The sequence below is a fragment of the Pezoporus occidentalis genome, unplaced genomic scaffold (assembly GCF_034315485.1).
Source record: "Pezoporus occidentalis ecotype Australia unplaced genomic scaffold, CSIRO_AGI_Poc_V1 ctg7, whole genome shotgun sequence".
Taxonomy (NCBI): Eukaryota; Metazoa; Chordata; class Aves; order Psittaciformes; family Psittacidae; genus Pezoporus; species Pezoporus occidentalis.
The window spans coordinates 2,641,425-2,660,236 of record NW_026916052.1 but is presented as its reverse complement, the minus strand read 5'-3'; the positions used below and the strand labels follow the sequence as shown (position 1 = coordinate 2,660,236).

Here is an 18,812-nt window from a genome sequence, read left to right as displayed (position 1 = left end):
CCCTCTCCGTAGAAAAAAAAAATAAAAAAAAATACCCCCACCAACCCCACAACTTTGCACAAACCGGAAACTTATTATTATTTTTTTATATATCACACGCTAGAACTTTTGTTTTGATCTTCAAAACGTGGAAAGGAGTACACTGATGCGGTGAAAAAGGGATACAGATGATGACTATTTGAGTAGTATTTTAATGCTGGATGGAAGCGGGGGATAAAAGTCGGAGGGCGACTCTGGCACGTCCCTCCAAGCGGGGTTTTCCATTTTGCTCGGACCCCCTGTTTAAACACCTTCGGTAGGCGCAGGCGGATTCATTAGGATGCAAGGTGTAACTGTCTCTGTAAATGTCATTTTAATTGTAACAGATCATTTCAGCGCAGATTAAGCTTGTGTGCGAAAGGAGAGGATTTGGCCACAATAACCTCACTGTAGGTATGCCGTGCTAAAAGCCTTATTATGGCGACTTCATTGGGTTGAAACGTGCATTTGCATGGCAAAATGTGACTTTCATTGAAGCAGATGTCTTGATCACAAATTATCTTACAATGCGCTAGGAAAAAAAAAATATCTTAAAGACTTCTTAAAGTAAACGCATTGGGTAATACCAATTAAAAGAAAATCACTAATGAGTTCATTCAGCCCAGCTCTTCTTGACTGTTCAGGACTGTAGCTGCCAACGTTCATTTACTGCGTGTTGGTGGCATATACCCCAAACCCGAACAGGTACCCTCGGTACTTTAACAAATATACAGACTTCTGCAACTCAATGTGTGATCCTCTACATCTAATTTTGGTCGAACCAGGGGCTTGCTTACAGGTACTCTTCTCCCTTCTCCCCGCCCCTCGACGCTTAAGGGAAATCTTAAATGTACAGGAATGTTTGGGGGTTGCGTTTGGGGTTTCCCACCACCCCTGAGGTATATCTAGGCAAAGAGGGGAGCAGCGATCCCGCAGGCACCATGCGAGGGAGAGGGGAAGGTGGCGGGTCTAAGGCGGACCGGCCGCACCGCGCATCCACCACCCCACCTCCCGCCCCCCGCCCCCCCCCTCCCGGTGCCCATCCTCGGCTGCGGCGGGGACCGGGACACACAAGCACGACACCCGGGAGCAACGCCGGATTGAACTGTACATTACTTTTGCCACCTAGCGTCAGCATCTTTACAAGTGGCTTGCTGCTGCTTCTCAAATTTGGCTGCGGCGTTATCCCCGGGAAAGCGGGGGGGGGGATCACTTCGTATAGGAGATACAAAGCGAGTGGAGGGGAGGGGGCCTTGATATTTGGGGGTAGCCCCTCGGTGGAGGAGAGAAATGATATATCACGGCGAATCTTTTAATCTGCGAGATGGGGTCCATTAGCATCTTCTTGCTTAAAAAAATGGAAATAAAAAGTTACACGCGCGAGGGCTTTAACCCAGGGATAGGGAAAAAAAAAAGAAAAGACCCGAAAAAACTTGCCCCCAAATCCTTAACAACCCCCCTTCGGTACCGGGTATTTGTTAAATTGACGTGGCACAGATTTCTCGATTACCGCTGCTGAGCGTGACTGAAAGGCGCCGTGAGAGCCGGCAGGATCCTGCCCACGGCGCTCATTCTTCTCCCGCTTAATTTATGCCACGCGATTCTGTATTGGGGAAATCAAGCAGAAAGCTCCTTTTTCTGCTTTTTTCCCCCCTCTCCCTCTCTCTTTCAGATGCTGGGCTAACGGGGAGACTGTTTAACTTAAGTGTTTCTATAGGAGGCTGTTGTAGTTTAACTCCTGCCCACCAGTAGCTGAGGCGAACAAAGGAGGGACTCGAGGTCCAACTATTCATCCATTCTCTGCACTTTAATTTTCATTGATTTCGAAGACAAGGGGAGCCCTTAGGGATTCTCGCTGAAGGGGGATGACACGCCTTTAGACGCGATCAGCCCCCCAGCCAGCCATCTGCTCCCAACCAAATGGCGCTTTTTCGCTCCCAACCGCGTGTCTCCGCACCGCGCTCGCCCGCCGCCCCCCGCGCCTCCCTGGCGCTGGTAACCGCGCACTGACACCAACCCCCACGCACGGTGATGGGCCATCTCTCCCACACCGACGCCCGAGGGTCGGCCGCGCTAGCCCCACCGGGGACAACCGGCGGCGGGACCCCCGGGGGCAGAATGCTGTGACCCCGCACGGCCGGGGTACGGTGGGCCCGGCCACGGGTGGCAGCGACTCGCTGGGGCGGGTGGGGTATTGTGCTCTCCCTCCTGCCCTAATCGATACCCTCCGTGCAACCACTCCCCTGCTCTGCCCCGGGCGCGGGGGATTTACGGTGCGCCGCGCAGCACCGCGGCCGAGAGCGCCCGGCCAGCCGAAGCCCTTATTTCTAAGCGAGCCAGATGATGGGAAAAGTCACTTCAAAAGGATGTGCGTGTATGTGTGTTAATTAGGGCGACGCTCTGCCATCGCTGGCGCGCAACCCTGATTTTTCCCGGGACGGAGGGCTCCGGGCATATGGCGAACGGTGCGCCGGCGCAGGGACGTGTACGTGTGGAGCTATGTGTAGTCGAGTGTGCATAATATTTTAATTAGGTCTATAGTCCCTACGGAGGTATGTGTGAGCGGCTGCCCCTCCGCCGCAGCCCTCCCTACACGCCCCCTTCACCTGTCCCCCCGGGACGGGATGGGAGTGGAGGGCAGGGCGGGGCAGGCGGGGCGCCGCCGGGCCTGGGCTCTGCCTCCCCCTCGGGCCCCGCGCTCGGCGGCGTGCACGGGGTGTGGGCTCTGGCCGGGGCCCCGCCGCCGAGCGCCCCAACCCGACCCGAGTCGAGAGGGCGGGGAGCGCGGAGGTGCCGCAAGCGAGCTCTGCCGGCCTTGCCGTGTGCAGGGAGGGGGATTAAGAAGTTTAGCGTGTAGGTTAGCCCAAAGTTGCAAAGGCATGTGCTGATTAGAATAAGAAAGAGCAGTCGCGTGGCTCAGCTGGCACACAGCGAGGCCAGATGATAGATAAGCAGCTCTGGGCCTTCCCTCCCCCCCCCCCCCCAGCCCCCTTTTTCAAACCGCAAATCATCTGCTCAGGCCCTATCCTAGCCCCTCATTTTCATGACAATGGTTGTGTGTTTACCTGTGATCCTGGGACGGGGCATTCCTTTGTCTCCCGAGGAGATTACCGCAGCCAGCTGCTCTGCAACCCTGTCCCTGGGCAAATCCCGAAGTGGCCCCTATATGTGTTTTACTGATTGCACACGAGGAGAACGCGAAAACCCCCGTCCCGTCCCGTCCGGTTCCCCTGCGCTACTTGTTGGGGTTTGCTCCCTGGCTTGCTTCCGACGGGATTTTCTTCGTGGGAAACTACGAGGGATAAAATTGGTCACTCGTTTGCGTAAACTGCCGTTGCTCCGGGAGCAGAGGAGCACCGCCCGCTCGAGGAGGCAGAGCCGTGGGGCCTCCCCGCGACGAGGGTACATCAGGGGCTCGGGGGAAGGAGGCTTCTCCCGCCTTGCTCCCCTCGGTCAGGAATAGCACCCTGCGCTGAAGCCTCTCGTGGGTGCCCCCGGCCGGGCGCTCCCGCCGCCTACCCCACTTCCTAGTCTCTGCTCTGGGATGCAGCGATTCAAACGTTCCCAACACCCGCACCCTTGCCCCGCCAGGGAGAAGCGCGGCCTCGCGTTTTGGGGAGCTCTTTGCCCCCCTTGAACTCCAAGGACACCAGCGATCTTCTGTACAGTAGAACCCACGGATCGCGTTTGCATTCCTCCCGTGGTCCTGAGATCTGCCCTGTGCCCCAGCACCCATCACCCCGTTAGGCAAGCCTGGCAAAACCCTGTGCAGCACAGGGGACTGGTTGGTCTTGGCCATGGTGTCACAGCGCAGGAAGGGTGAACAGTCATGCTCCCGTCATATACATGGGATAAAAAATAAAACATGACGACACTTCTCAGAAAAATGTTTTGCATTCCGGCAATGAGATTTCACTGGATGGCTGGAAAGATTCCCTTCTGCTACTAACCTTGGTAGCAATATTCACTGTGTTCACCAGTTCACCAGTTCACCAGAGGGGAAACCCCTCTTCTCTTTTCCCTGGTTTTATTAATCATCATTTTAAGCCAGAACTCTATCATCGTAGCTTTAAACTACCACTCCAGAGAGTAGCTGCACAGGCCCCTCTCATTCTGCGACACCAGCCCAGCATTCTGCTGTACTGTACTGCTTTTCATGCGTGAAGGGGTTTTCTGTTCCCCTGTGGCCCGCAGCCCCCTTGGCATGGTGTGCACATCTTGTTGCTGTGCAAAACCTGCTGCTAATAAACTCTGGGGGTGGAGGGTGCAGTCTGAGTGTATGTTTCCAGGGCTTTCCAAGCCACTTCCAATTTGAGTCTTTTTTATCTCTTTCCTCATCTCTCCGTGTGAGGGGAAGGGGGGGGGGGGGGGGAAGGAGAAGGTGGGGGTAGAAACTCTTCTGCAGAAGGTGATTATAAGAAAGAGGATGGGTATGGATGGGGCGGGCCCAAGCTTTTGGAAATGCTCTCCCCTTTTCTGAGAGCATCTGCCCGGAGATGAACAGATGTGGGCACCTGCGGTGACAGGCCACATATGCTCCATCCTATTCACAGGCATTCAGACACGGCCACAATGGTGAGGCTTTGTGCACGCCAAGTCACCAAATATATTAATCTGCACTCCCCAGAGTACTGCTCTGTTTAATTTTTCACCGGCAATAACTTCTAATCCCCCACCGACTCCCCTGTGTCCCTCTTCCCCCCGAGAAGATGTGGAGTTATTCAGGTCTCCCCACCTGTTGCTGGCGGGGTGGAAGCGGGTCGTGCTCCCCGCATGCCTGCAGCCAGGCCAGTGCCCGGGGGAAACGGGGCGCCCCTCCGCCGGCGGGGGCCGAGCAAAGCCAAGCCAAGGCCCCGGCTGCCGGGGCAGCTTTGTCTACCCGATGCCAGCGCCACGGGGCCACATAAACCTCCGCTGGACGACTCGGTGGCTCGCAGTGTCGGTGCGCGACTCTTTCATCTCCCCCCGTGTGTCTCCCGCCCGGTCCCGACATGCTCGGTACAACGGTCCCTCCGGCCCTATTGTGGCCATACAAAGCCGAGGGACACCGGGTCGCGGGCGGGGCTCAAACCATCCCGGCCACCGTGGCCCCGCGTCGCTGCCATGTGGAGGGACCCGCTGCACGGGGGTGGCTGGGACTGGGAAAGGCCGCGGAACGGCTACCAGCACAACTGTAACACCACCTACAGCCCTGCCGCCTCAAGCACCTCAGAGCCCTGCCGCCAAGCGCATGCGTAGCCCCACCCCGCGGGAAGCCGGTGCGCAGGCTCGGGTCAGTGTCGGGGTGCTGTTCGGAGGGGCAGGCGGCTGCTTCATGGGCACGCAGGGCGGGCCCGGGGGAAGCGGGTGGGAGCTGGGGCTGTCTGTGGGTGATGAGGGTCACTGGAGCCCTGGTTCTCGCTCGTAGCGTGGCCCGGGTGCTGCATGGCCTCGCGGGGTGCAGGCCTCGGCCCACGCCTGTGAGGCTGCCCGGGACCGCAGGCTCCGGCCCTTCAAGGCAGCGGGACCGCGGGCCTGGCTGTGTGTCAGAGGAGAGGGCTTTGCTCCTCGTCCCTTGTGCTGTGGGCTGTTGTGAGGGCTGAAACTGTTACTGTGAACGTTGCTGCTAACAGCCCTTCGCAGTACTGTGTGTTCCCATGGGTGTAATAAACTTTGTGTTGTGATGGTTGGTTGCTGACAAAGTGAAAGCTAAGGGTATCATGAGGTAGGGGTCATCTCTCCAAAGTTTTGTGTCTGTATAAAACTGGGAATGAGAGGGAATGTTTTTGGTTATTTCAGTTCATGGAGAAAATACACCCCCCTTCCCCACTCTTATGCTTTCAATGTGTTTGATAGTAATATTAAAACGCAAGTAGTGGCCAAGGTGCTTGCTTATTGTTTGGATGTGAACTTGCTATTGACTAAACTAAAATGGATTGTTTTTTTTTTCCTGATAAACTGTATCTATAAACTTGTTTAAATTGTTAGGCAAGAGGACTGCTTCAAATACATGTGTGAGGACGTGGAAAAATGTTTGTTTCCACTTATTACAGTATGGTAGGTAACTGTATAGTAACTTACAGCTGGTAGTTGTTTACCACACTTATTGCTAGAGTCATGTTGCCGCTATGGGCAGAATCATAACTAAAGTTTGCTCAGACATGGCGTCTGATCATTTCATCTGACAGCATGTGTTAATGTCTGAAAGATGATGGCCTTCATACCCACTGCTAGGTCTCCATGAAAAGTAAGAACCAATAGCCTACCAGTTTTGAGTTAGAGGTGCAGCTTTCCTGGAAAAGCAAGTGTCTGGAGCCTTAAGGACACCCAGGTAACACTGAAAGTAACATTGTAGAGAGAGCAGGGTCCTAGGTTGTATCCATGTGAAGCTATGAAGTGCATTCGTACCTGTTTAATTCTGATTTTGTAACAGTGAGGTCTGCTGTACACTCTCAGCTTTATTTTGTATTTATTTCGTATTACACTGCATAAGGAAGGCATTTTTTTTATGATGAGGGTGGTGAAGCACTGAAACAGGTTGCCTGCATTGCCGGTAGATGTCACAGCCTTGGAAACATTCGAGGTGAGGCTGCACAGGGCTCTGAGCAACATGATCTGGTTGAAGGTGTCCTTGCTCATTGCATTGGGGGTTGAACCAGATAACCTTTAAAAGGTCCCTTCCAACTCAAACTGCTCTATGATCCTGTGATTAAAGACGATGGTATTCAAAAACTATCTGGAGATTATTAGTTGTTTAACCTCTGCAGGCTCAGGAATACCTTTAAAAGCTATCTGTTCACAATGTTTTTGTGAATTCAGCTTCCTTTTTTTTCGCTTTCTGAAAACCGTAAGTGTGTATCTTGTAATGTAACACTCTGGAGACAACCTGTTCTTCAAATGTCAGAAATTCATAGTGTGAAAACCGGGAAAAATCTGACCTGTTTAATTAAAACGTAGTGAAATCCTTCACTGTTTAGCTGAGAAAAGGATTTGACTTTTGAATAAAATCAAAATAAGCCCAAAATATTTTCTGAGAATAAAGAAGAAAACAAAGCTTGATGGAGCTTGTTACTTCTATTTTTCATTGGAAGGACCTGTAAAATAAAATAGTGCTGTGGTAGAGGAGACTGATGCTGTGGTAAAGGGAGGAGCACATCTGTGGTGGAGGTTGTGCCAAACTTGTGTTGTGATTTCTAGAAATAAAAATGGAGGTCATCAACATTTTCATTTTATCCCACAACTTGCTCTACAGAACCCATAAATTGGTTCATTTGGTACACTATTAAGTTTTACCACAGAATTCAGAGACTCTCTTCGTCAGTCTTTTGATATTTCCCAAACTGAAAATAAGCTTATTCCATTTGTAATTGTTTAATGTCTAGCTAATGTTTATATGCATGTCTTTTAAAATAGATTGGTTCAAAATGCTGTGTGTGTTAGAAATCCCATTTAATATATTAACCTATTAATTTTATTATTAATAATAACCAGATTTGTAGATTCACAAAATATAGGTAAACGTCTAATTCTTTAAACAGGTCTTGAAAATTATGTCTTCAAATGACAGAATGGTACAATGGATTGAGTTTCTGATTTGAAGCAGAACTGATACTACTAAAACCATTGCAGAAGCAGAGGTATTGCAACTAGTGCCATATCAGTGGACTACTGTCTATAAACACAGATGGTAACTGAGCCATTTGCATAATCAAGGCACAAGACTGATTACCAAAGCTACTAGTATTTTCCCACTGACTTCAGTTAAAGACATTTGTATCCTATTTAGTGTGAAAATCAAGCCGTTAATTCCTGTGTTGTACACTCAGGTAAGTTGTTATATAGCTTTTAATTATGTCTGTACTTGGTTTTCTAGCAGTTTCTATATTTCTGAATTTCTATTTTTTTTCTATTAATCTGAATTTGAGTTGTACGTAAGAAAACCTTTAGATATTTATAGTCTTCAGTGATAGAAAAACAGAATTGGAAGGCAAAGTGAATGGGCACTTACATCCAGTTTGTTGATTGGAAGAAAACTGGTTCAAACTGTTTAAAGGCCAGGGCAACAAAGCAAACTATCAGCAAAAGCAGAAAAGTAACAGTTCTGTTTCTGTGCTGTTTGGTTGTTATTTTTTGTTTGTTTGCCTTGTGTTTTGTTTTGCTGTATGTTTTTGTTTGTTATTGTATAATTCTGTTATGTTTCTCAGTATTGCATTTAGAATATTGTTTTTCTTCTTCTTTCAGACTGCTGTGAGTTTCAGATATCAGCCATGGGCATTAAAGGTTTGCAGGGATTTGTGGAGAGAGTTTGCCCTGATGCATGCAGGACTGTAGATCTGAGAGAAATGGCACAAAAACATTGCATCGATCATCCTGATTCTCCGCCTGTTATCGTAGTAGATGCCATGAGTTGTGTTAGATACTGGTACACACCAGAATCCTGGGTGTGTGGTGGCCAGTGGCGGGAGTTCCTTGCTGTTTTAGAGGATTTTATTAAAGTTTTCATGGGAGCTGGTATCAAGTTGGTGTTTTTCTTTGACGGAGTGGTAGAATCAAAAAAGAGAGATGAGTGGATCAAACGGAGGTTGCAGAATAACAAGGAGATAGCCAGAGTATTTCAGTTTATCAAGACTCACAGAAAACAACCAGGGCGAGAAATGTTTGTGATGCCTTCAGCTTTGCCTACTTTTACACGTTTTGCCCTGAAGTCACTTGGTCAAGAAACAGTATGTACATTGCAGGAGGCAGACTTTGAGGTGGCTGTATATGGTTTGCAACATAACTGCATAGGAATTCTTGGGCAAGATAGTGACTACCTCATCTATAATACGTGCCCCTACTTTTCCATTGGGAAGCTCCGTTTGGACAGGCTGGTCACTGTTATGTACTCTCGAGAAGATCTTTGTCATGCATTGGGTCTTAGTTTGACACACCTCCCTCTCTTTGCTTGCTTGCTTGGCAATGATGTTGTTCCAGAAAACTTGTTGGAAGGCTTTTGGCATAAATGTTTGGTCAGCAGTCCCCATAAGAATAACAGCTACAACAGAAGAACAAACATATTTTTTGCTGTAGCAAATTACATCTCAAAAGTTCCACAGTCATACAGCAGCCTGAAACACTTGGAAGACATTCTGCCTCTGGGATCAGACAAGACATTGCTTTACAGAGGAGTGGAGTGCTATCTTTTACCTGGGCAGCAGTCTCCATGGATTCCTCCCAAAGTAACAAGTTGCCAAATGTTTTCCCTTCAACAAGAAACAGCCATGTGTCAAGATGAAGTCTTTCAGGTACCTTGTTTTTTAAAGCTTCATGGTCACTTGATGCCATGACTATTTAGTGGACGTCAGTATTGAGTACACCGAACCTATTGATTGAAATTTGCTTGAGCAAAATCTATTGTCTGTTAAGTATAGCCATGGTTAGGACTGTTACATGCATCACCATGAAAGCAGATGATTCCTCTCTTTTTGAAGCATCAAGCAGTTCAAATAATGGGGAGCAGCTTCTGTATAGGCCTATAGATGAGCATAGGGAGTACTTCCCATGTATTGCACAATGTAATGATACAGTTATTCTTTGAGCATCCACAAGTCAGCTACAGCTGTTTAGTGGTCTGCTTGGCTGTACCTGGTACATGCAGTCAAAATACCAAAGGGAGCTCTGCTAAGAATGCAGAAGTTGAAATTGTTCTTGTGGAGGAGATGAGGAGACTTCCTATAAATCTGTATTTTGTGATTTTTGGATCAGGTTAATGATCATTCAGATTTATTGTCCCTGAAGGAGCCAAAAGCACTTGGAGGGGCTTGTTAATTCTAGAAGGACAGAGATGCACTATCAAGTTTCACTAATGGCTTCACATATGGGCAGAGATGCTCTGGTGTATTTTAGATCCTATATTAGTCACCTGTTGCTCCCTGTTTTGTTAGGTCCCTACAGACTTCAAATAGAGCACCTTGTTTTTCTGTCTGTTATGTTGAATATTTTCTTTAAAATTAGTTTTTCTGTTTTCTCATATTACTCTAATCTTAAAATTTACAATTTTTTTTCTAAAAATATTTTAAAACTGCATTGTAACTTATGCAATGCTCATTTCAGCTAAGCTGCAGATAGATTTGGGTGTTTTTATTAGCCACACATAGGCACAATACATGTCACTTTCAACTGAAATCGTTAAATAAAGATGTTATTAAAAAAAAAACCAAACCCAAGCAACAGCCCTGCATCTTAATAAAGTGTTGAAAAATACTGTTTACAATTGAAGTGCAAGGAAAATTTGGCCAGAATGTAATTATCTAGGTTGGATTGTGGCTAGAACAATAGTGGTAATATCCTTACTCCTTAAGAAAATGAGCCATGCGGTCTTTATGACAAGTGGTCATTATTTCTAGCCTTGATCTTTCATTTGAAGACTACAGTTCTCTAGTGTCATGCTGAGCTACTGCTGTAATAAAATAATAATGTTTAGAAACTCCACTGAAGAATGCCTCATAGAATGCATAATTCCTATGTTAAGCCAATCCTTTGGCCAGGGAAATTGCAGGCAGAGTTGTAAGCATGTTAACTTGTCGTTTGGTTTTGTTACAGGTGGTTAAATATTGTATGTGTAATGGGTGTGCTTTGCTGCATATTTTGAAAACCATATGTAGTTCTGCTTACCTTGCACATAATCTGAGCTGCATGTAAATGACATACACAGCTCAGTTCCAACTTTGAAGACACACTCCTGCTTCTCCCTGAAAAGAATATAACTTTCCGCCTGACTGTAGGTGTAAATCAGAAATATTTTTCAAGATACAGGATTGAATACAGCAGTTCTTCTGAAATCAGCTTGTATTTTTTCACTACCTAAGGATGTGTAAATTATTGACAAACTTGTGTTTTCAGATGATGATAAAAACATCTCATGGTTTATATGAAATGGTTCAATGCTTCCTTCAAATGATGCTTAGAAATACTTAACTATTTGGTTTTTGGTTTATACAAAAGTAGATTTGAGGGATTATATTGTTTACATATAGTAAGAATGAAGAAGTATTTATTCCACAGCAACCATTAATTTATTACTATAAAAAAAAGTTTTGTTGATTGGCATTATGTACGGAAGCCTACAATTCATTTTATGTGAGAATTTCTTCTGAAAGTATGACATTTCAATAGAATAAGTTTTGATCAGTAATGACCCATTAATCGACTGCAGCTTTGACCTGCTGGGTTCTCAGGTTTGCGGATATTGGATTTCTGCAGAAATGGTGAATTTTGAGCTGGCCAGTGGTCTGGTAATTTCTAGTGGCATAGCTGTATGGATGGCACAACCCAAATAATTCAAATAAGGTGACACATACTGGGAATGGAGAGCAGAGAAACTTCTGTGCCTGCTCACCATATAGCACGGGTCCTGGAGAATTTATTAGTGGTACTCCATGGAAAAAATTGGCTCAGCTCAACTGTTTGAACACTCCCATGGTTTTGGTCTGAGGTTGTGAAATAGCAAGTCTGGCTCTGCGCTTGGCCAGTCCAAGTTACAAGTGTTCTTGGTTGAAATTCTGTGCTGAGAGTAGCATTGTTGCTTCTGCGCCAGTGCCGCTTCAGACCAGCGGTCCCTGAGGCTGTAGCCAGCTGCTGTAGCCAGATGTATCTGCATGCGGTGCATGGTTAATATGCAGCCTGGGTGATGCTACAATTCTGCTTTTCAGCAACAGCCTGCAGGCCTGGTGTTCCTCACTAGAGTAGATTGTATTTCTTTTCATGGGGAAAAGCTATTGCAAAGTAAAAGTGTGGTGAAGGTAAGCATACTAATTTCACCACAATGTATACTATGCAAAGTCAGCTCAGGAAATAAATGGAGTTGTCTTACGTATTTCATCTTGCAATAAGTTTGGGTGACAAATAAAAGTTTGTTGTGCCTTCAGTCGCTATTTAAAGAGGGAACATACATTTTCAGATGACTAAAGGAGGGCAGCTCATTTCTCTGTGTCTGAATTCAGAATTCATTTTAAGAATAATTACTCTTTAAAAAAATGTCATTAACTCCCCCAAGTTTTAAGAATTCAGGGAGGGCCTAAGAAAGGCAATGATGGTTCTCCTGGGGATTCCTGTCCCCAGAAAGGTAGATGTCTGAAAGTATACTATACTGGTGTTACCTCACAAAGCACTTGTTCCAACCCTGGCCATTCGCTCCATTTACACTGCTAGAAAAAGTACTGTTTCCTTGAATAGTGAATACATTTTGTTAGTTTTTTATCCTCTTTAATTTTGGAGATAATGCCTCCTTCTTTCTTTGAACAGTTAGCTAAAGAACAGCATGTCCAGTCTGAAAATTACACGATCTTCAATATCCTGAGTAAGGGAGAGATTGAATGCAGCAACTCTTTGGAAGATGAATCTGATACAGAAATTCCTGGACAGGCACTTATCTACCGCCCTGCTCGTCAGCATATTTATTCTATCTTGTTGGAATCTAGAGAAGGTAAAGATTAAACTACTTATACCACTATTCAAGTATACTTTCAGTTTTGAAATATGAAATCTTGAGTTTATTTTTTCAGTGGCTACATCAACATGGAATTTAGGATAAAAACTGTGGGCAGCTGAATGCACTTATTCTTAAGGAATAAAGAGAAAATGTGACAATGAGATTGCAGGTTTTCTAAATGCTGTTCAATTTCAGTGATTTTAAGGAATTATTTTTTTTAAATTGGGTTTTTTTTGCTTGTTAAATGGGAAGCTGTCAGTGTTGTTAATGAGCAACAGATTGAGCAGAACAGTGACATTTAGAAGATTTTAAAAGTTTGAGAGAATGTGAAACCTTATGTTGTATTGATAAGTGTAGCTCCTGATGAATTAGTGAGTTGTTTGCACTTCTGCAAAACAGTAATGCACTGATAGAGTCTTACCTTCTGTTGATTTTAAATCTGCAATTTTAAGAACAGTGGATAGTCAAATATAGTTACTGTAGTAACACTAATGCAAGTAGTCAGGCCAGTGATTATTAATTCTTTTATCAAAGTACAAGAAAATACGGTTTCTTTATCCAGTGGTATAAGTAGCAGTTTTGTAGCAGTTGTGTGTATATGTGTGCTTCCATTCTTCAGCTTTAAGACAGAGAAACCTTTATTCACATCTTGAAGAAATTTTATGTTCTTAAGACTCCCATTAGTTAAATGTTATCTTTACAGTGTCTTTTAGGCAGTGAGTTGAAAATTAAAAATGCACTGAACTTTTATTCTTTTGAATATGTTGTTTCTTCTTGGTAGTCACTTTACATTTTATTGATGAAAGTGCACTGCCATCAAACCTGATATTCAAACTATGTGCTTAGAAAGCCACAGAAAGGTAATTAAATACCTGGCTTGCTTCAGCAGCTAGAGGTTGAAGTTTTTCCATAATAGGAAAAAAAAACACCAAACCCAAACAATAGGAAATACTGAATCAGAGTTTACATAGTAGGGATCTTGGTAGATGAGAAGCTCAACATGAGCAGCTTCCAGTACTTAAAGGAGGCCTACAAGAGAGCTGGAGAGGAGCTTTGTATAAAGGCCTGTAGTAATAGGACAAGGGGAATGGCTTTAATCTGAATGAAAGTAGATTTAGATTAAATACTAGGGTGAAATTCTTCACCATGACAGTGGTGAGACATTGGCGCAGGTTGCCCAGAGAAGTTGTGAATGTCCCATTCCTGGCAGTGTCAAGGCCAGGCTGCATGGGTCTTTGAGCAACTTGGTCTTGTGGGAAGTATCCCTGCCCATGACAGGGGGGTTGGAATTAGATGAGCTTTAAGGTCCCTTCCAAGCCAAACCATTCTATGATTCTATGATAGCCATTTGGAGAGAGTAACAGAAATCGCAGCAGTAATCATGCACATCTGTCATTTCTCATTTTTCGGCCTACTGCCTCTAAATTTTGTAGATAATTATAACTTGGTTGGGTTTTATTTATTCTTCTAAGTAGTAGGATATTCATTGATGCTTTCAGAAACATCCACACCAAAACTGCCAATTAACAATCGTTGCTGTGAGATGGCAGGGTAGTAGGCAGATTTGCATTTATGTTATAGTGTTTGTAGTACTCAGATAAAGAAGATTAGAATTGAAATACTGAAACATTAATTTATAATCTTGTTGAAAAGAAATTTGAATGGGAAAGAGGTCTTCTTTTATGAAAGTGATTTTAGAATAAAACCACAGTTAACATGTATTATTTGTTCTCAGTTTGCTTCAAATTCCAGAGTTAATTTTCTAAAGTAAATCATACTTGTGCACCCTCAGTCCTTAACCCTTCCCAAAAGGTAGGTAGAGTGTGTCTGCATGGGCACTCCTATTAAATTTGCATTTTTAGTGCATGTATTTACCTCTAACTGTTTTAACGACATCAGTTCCTAGGAGTTCATGGGTTGTTTTTCTGTTCCAGTGTATAGTTGTTTCTAAGTCAAGTGTGTATGTCATTAATCAGAGCCTGTGTGAGAATTCATAAGTAAATGTAATCATTTTTTATTTATGAACTTGCTGATGGACCTACATGGAATTTTTGTTCTTAAAGTAAGTAGAATCCTTTGCCAGTTTCCCTTAGATGAGATTAAGTTGACTTTTGTAATTCAATGAGGGGTAGGAGGGGAAGAAATAATTTACACTGTATGTAGGTTGTAGTATAATGTAAAAATACTTTGGATTAGCATTAAAAGAAGCTTGTTGGAAGGAGTCAGCCAATTAAATTAGTGCGCGTGGAGTCTGCTGCCATTGTGATAGAGTTGCTAACATAGATCATTTGAAGCTATCTTGGCTAACTCTATACAGTGTTCTAGTTTGCAGTGGAGATGTGTTAGTGATCCTCATTTTTATTCCTTAAGATTCCTCAATTACAAGATTGCAGTGCTGGAAAATGACTTCCTTTCAGTTTGCAAGTCTGCTTATTTACTGTTGAGTACTGTTGAATAGGGATAGCAAAGCAAGATAGTAAAAGCAGCAGTTACAGTTTTAGTAAGAACAGGCTAAAAGTAATGTAAACTGTTCCCTCTGTCCTGAAACAAGAAACCATTGGTTTTGAATGTCTAGGTTGAGAGTGCCTAAGAAACCCAAAAATCCACAGGAGATGGTTGTTGTCATATCCTTTGAAATCACCCATCTAGATCAAACCACATTGCCTGGAGCCATAGCTTGATACGCATTTCTATTGCTGTCAGTGCCACTGCTGTCAGTGCCAGTTTAGGTAAGTCTTTTGCACAGACACTTCAGTCTCCATGCAACCTCTCAGTTGTGCTGGTGCAGCTGTTTGTGCAGCTATGTGATAGCCCAGTTTGAGAACTAAAAATAGTTCCTCTCCTCTGTCTCTTCTCTCCCTTTCTTGCAGTCAGGTAACTAACATGCTTCTGTTGCCCCGTCTGACTCTGTGTAGCCACAAACAGCTGTGGTGAAACAGCCCAAGGGAATGGCAGGGAGTGGGAGTGAGCAAATCAGTGTCAAGTCACCTATAAAAGGTAGCAGTGCTGCTGAAAGAATTGCTTGTGAAACTATGCCTTTAGTGTAGTTTGGTATATGCTAAGCATGTGCATACCTTTACTCGTGGAAATGCTAGAATCACAGCTTTATTTTTGATCCTACAAAAATAAATAAGGGGTTGATGGTGATCCTGATAACATGGTATTTGTTGCCTGTGTAATTTTAAAAGTATCTTCAAAATGAATTGAGTCATTTCTGATCATTATGTGGAATATTGCATATAGTGATATATAAATTGTCAACTTTTAGCATCTTTCCTAGAAAAATAGTACTATTAGAAAAGTTCAAGAAGGACGGGAAAATAACAGTAAATAATGCACCTTGATAGTCCAGCCAGGCTTGCTGTTTTGTGTACGAAAAATTCAGAAGAAAGCCAGCAGGTTTAGGCACTATCGCAGTCCATGGAAGAAATACCTGCGCCTGCATGAGTGGTGCCAATCAGGAGGTTATGTAATGCCCCTCATGCCGCCATTGGCTTCTCATGGCCAGCTCCTGGAAGTTCTGTCATCACTCCCAGGTTTAATGTTAGCAGGCCACACTGATCCTCACTTGGACACTGTCAAAACCAGTCCATTAGCAGAATTTTTGCCAGTCACCACCAGTGACTTAGGAGGGTTTCAGGTGTAGAGGAGCACACATAACAGTATTTCCAACTTCCCGTGTCTGGATTTCTTCACATGGTTGAAATTTGCAGCTTCCACAGGTAGTTAGTTTAGAATCTATTTAAAGAAAGGAACTGATGGTTTTTGAATTTCACTGGTGATAACTCCGTATGTGCATTGTAGGAAAAGAAGTTTGAAAAATTGTTGAGGTTTTTTTTTTTTTTTTTTTTTTTTTTTCCCCAGAGATATTTCCATGCAGGGAGGGTTGGCATTTAGTAGTTGTGTCTGTGTTTTGTTCTTGGTATGTTAATGTGCTGTCAGTTTGCAGGACCTTGCTTTCCACTATATTTAATTGGCTACTTACGTGAACAGTAATGTACTTTTGTTACTAATGGACTGTAATAGTGAAAAGCACTCTGCTGATGGGGTGTTATGTCCTGTACCAATATTCACATACATTAAAAGAGCAAAACTAGAGGTTTCCTGCTGACTTCTGTATTGTGCTTGAGCTAAATGGTGATGTAAAAATAGCTGTAGGAATTTGGAATTGAGAGAAATTTTGATAAGTTGTTCTGAGTTGTGGAACTTACAAAGAGTGGCTCTCCATGCCAGCTTCCCCTAGCCAGTTCTTCTTCCTAGCATCATCTTCCTAGCATCATCTTCCTAGCATCATCTTCCTAGCATCATCTTCCTAGCATCATCTTCCTAGCATCATCTTCCTAGCATCATCTTCCTAGCATCATCTTCCTAGCATCATCTTCCTAGCATCTTCCTAGCATCTTCCTAGCATCATCTTCCTAGCATCCCCATGTCTTTGACAAATCCCTCCAGCAATATATGGTGTTTCTAAGTATGTTCCCTATTGCCTTCTGCTCTCCCCTAATGCCACCTACCTTTTTACTCAGCTCTATAACTGCTTGTATATTGATTTGCCATACATTCAGTGCATTTGGATTCAACAGGTGACTTGACTTTCCTATTTTTCTTTCAGTTGCTGTTCTAACAGGATCTCTGACAGCTGAGTCACCAGTTTCACAACATGTTTAGGATTTTAGTACATTTGAAATCTCTTCTCCTCTGTCAGGCTTAGTTGAAACAGAGCAGTGCATCCATGAATTAATTATAAGACAGATGTCCTAATTGTATTAGGTTTGCTTCTGTAAGAAGCCAGGCTAAAATTTGAGAGGCTGAGTGAGCTGAATAGATTGAATAAAGCAGAATAATTTACATGATAAATCTTAAACCAGAATGCTAAAATATCAAAATGTTTCTGAAAGTGACTTCAGGGTATTAAATTGGAGGTTTGGTTGGTTTTTTTAATGAAATGGCATTATCATAGGCAATGATTTATATTCAAGATGTGAGACTATTCAGCTACCGAAATGTGCCATTGAAGGCTTTTTTTTTTTTCCTCAGTGCAAGCGTTTTTCATTTTATTCTTAATGTCATCAGTTTTTGAACAGTGAAGCATGGCAAGCCAGGTGTAATGCTGTCCCTTAGAGTCCAGCAGTTGGTTCTTCAGCCCTCACCTTTATTGGGAGTTTGTGCTGCAGGTCAATGGGGAGGGAAGAAGAAGCAGGGCTGTAAACCAGATTTTGTTGTGTTCTTCTCCTCTGCCTCTTTTATCCCTTACACTACAACTCCATCTGAGGCATTTCTGTTTATTCATTCATGCCAACAGTCATTTGAGGTGTTGAGCTATGAATGAGATCAGGAAATTAACGTGACTGAACTTTTTGGGTGGTGGAGGGAAAGGAAGGAGAGTGTTGGAGAGGTTTGGTTTATTTTAAGCTAGGTGAAGTTTTTCATTAGGGTTCATAATGTGGCATCAGAAATAGTTGTGCAATAAAGTGCAGGGTGGTTGGAATTGATGATAAAAGGCAGAAATTGTAAAGAGTGCCCTCAGCACTGGGCAAGACCTGGAAGGAATTAGATACAACTCTGTGAATCTGGAAAGTGACTAGGGTGGGAAAGCTTTAAGATTTGCCTGGAAAAGATTTGAAAACACTACTCCAAGTGCCCAGGACTAGCTAAATCTGTCTGCTTCATACTGTTTACCAGACTACAGAGAGTGGAAATTTAGGGCACTGTAACAAGGTTACCATAAGCAGTATCTGTACAGAATGCAGAAGCACCATTCATAGCAACGATAATTATTCTAGGGTTTTTTAAGGGTGACTTGCATTGGAATGATTATGAGCTGACTACTGGAAATTAGGTAGGTTGCATTTCAAAAATTCTTAAATGTTTTAGTTTTTTCTGAGGATATTTTCTTTCCTTTTTTATTTTTTTCTTCCCTAAGCATCAAATAGTTAGATGCACAACTCAAGCAGTGAAATTTTTAATTTAAAAGGCTCCCTACTCTTTACTGGGGGGTGGGGTAGAGTTGAAGTTAGGGGGTAGGAAACCACTTGAGCTATTATGCATAAACGATCCCTTTATACTAGATAAAAGGTCTGGAACAATGAGCTGTAAAAGCTCTGCCTCTGATTGTGGGATGACTCCATTGCTGTCAGATTTCAAATAGCCATCAAGGCCTTATAAAGATTTTGTCTTAAACCCTGACTCAGGAAACGTCAGGGCAAGTTGGGAGGAGAATCATATTAAGGACTGACTGCAATATGTGGCAGTGTGACAGCCCTGAGAGACTGAGACAGCTCACATAGGTCCCTAAGCTATGTCAGATGCCTCCATAGCTTCCTGAACTGTCTTGAAATGGGTAGGC

General features: G+C 44.0%; 1 protein-coding gene across 8 annotated transcripts in view; it reads left to right on the top strand.

Annotated features, from left to right (window-relative positions):
• Positions 1-5,232: 5,232 nt before the first annotated feature.
• FAM120B (family with sequence similarity 120 member B) overlaps positions 5,233-18,812 on the top strand; it is a 52,664-nt gene continuing 39,084 nt past the window's right edge. Inside the window, exons 1-3 of one of the 8 annotated variants that reach the window (XM_062641913.1) lie at positions 5,233-5,290; positions 8,239-9,288; positions 12,284-12,460. In XM_062641913.1, coding sequence (XP_062497897.1) covers positions 8,265-9,288; positions 12,284-12,460 — 1,201 coding nt within the window. In that variant the 5' untranslated portion in view covers positions 5,233-5,290; positions 8,239-8,264. Of the gene's footprint in view, positions 5,291-5,344; positions 5,365-5,404; positions 5,659-6,951; positions 9,289-12,279; positions 12,461-18,812 lie in introns of those variants that run through there. The other 7 variants (XM_062641914.1, XM_062641915.1, XM_062641910.1 and 4 more) reach the window with 7 other exon arrangements.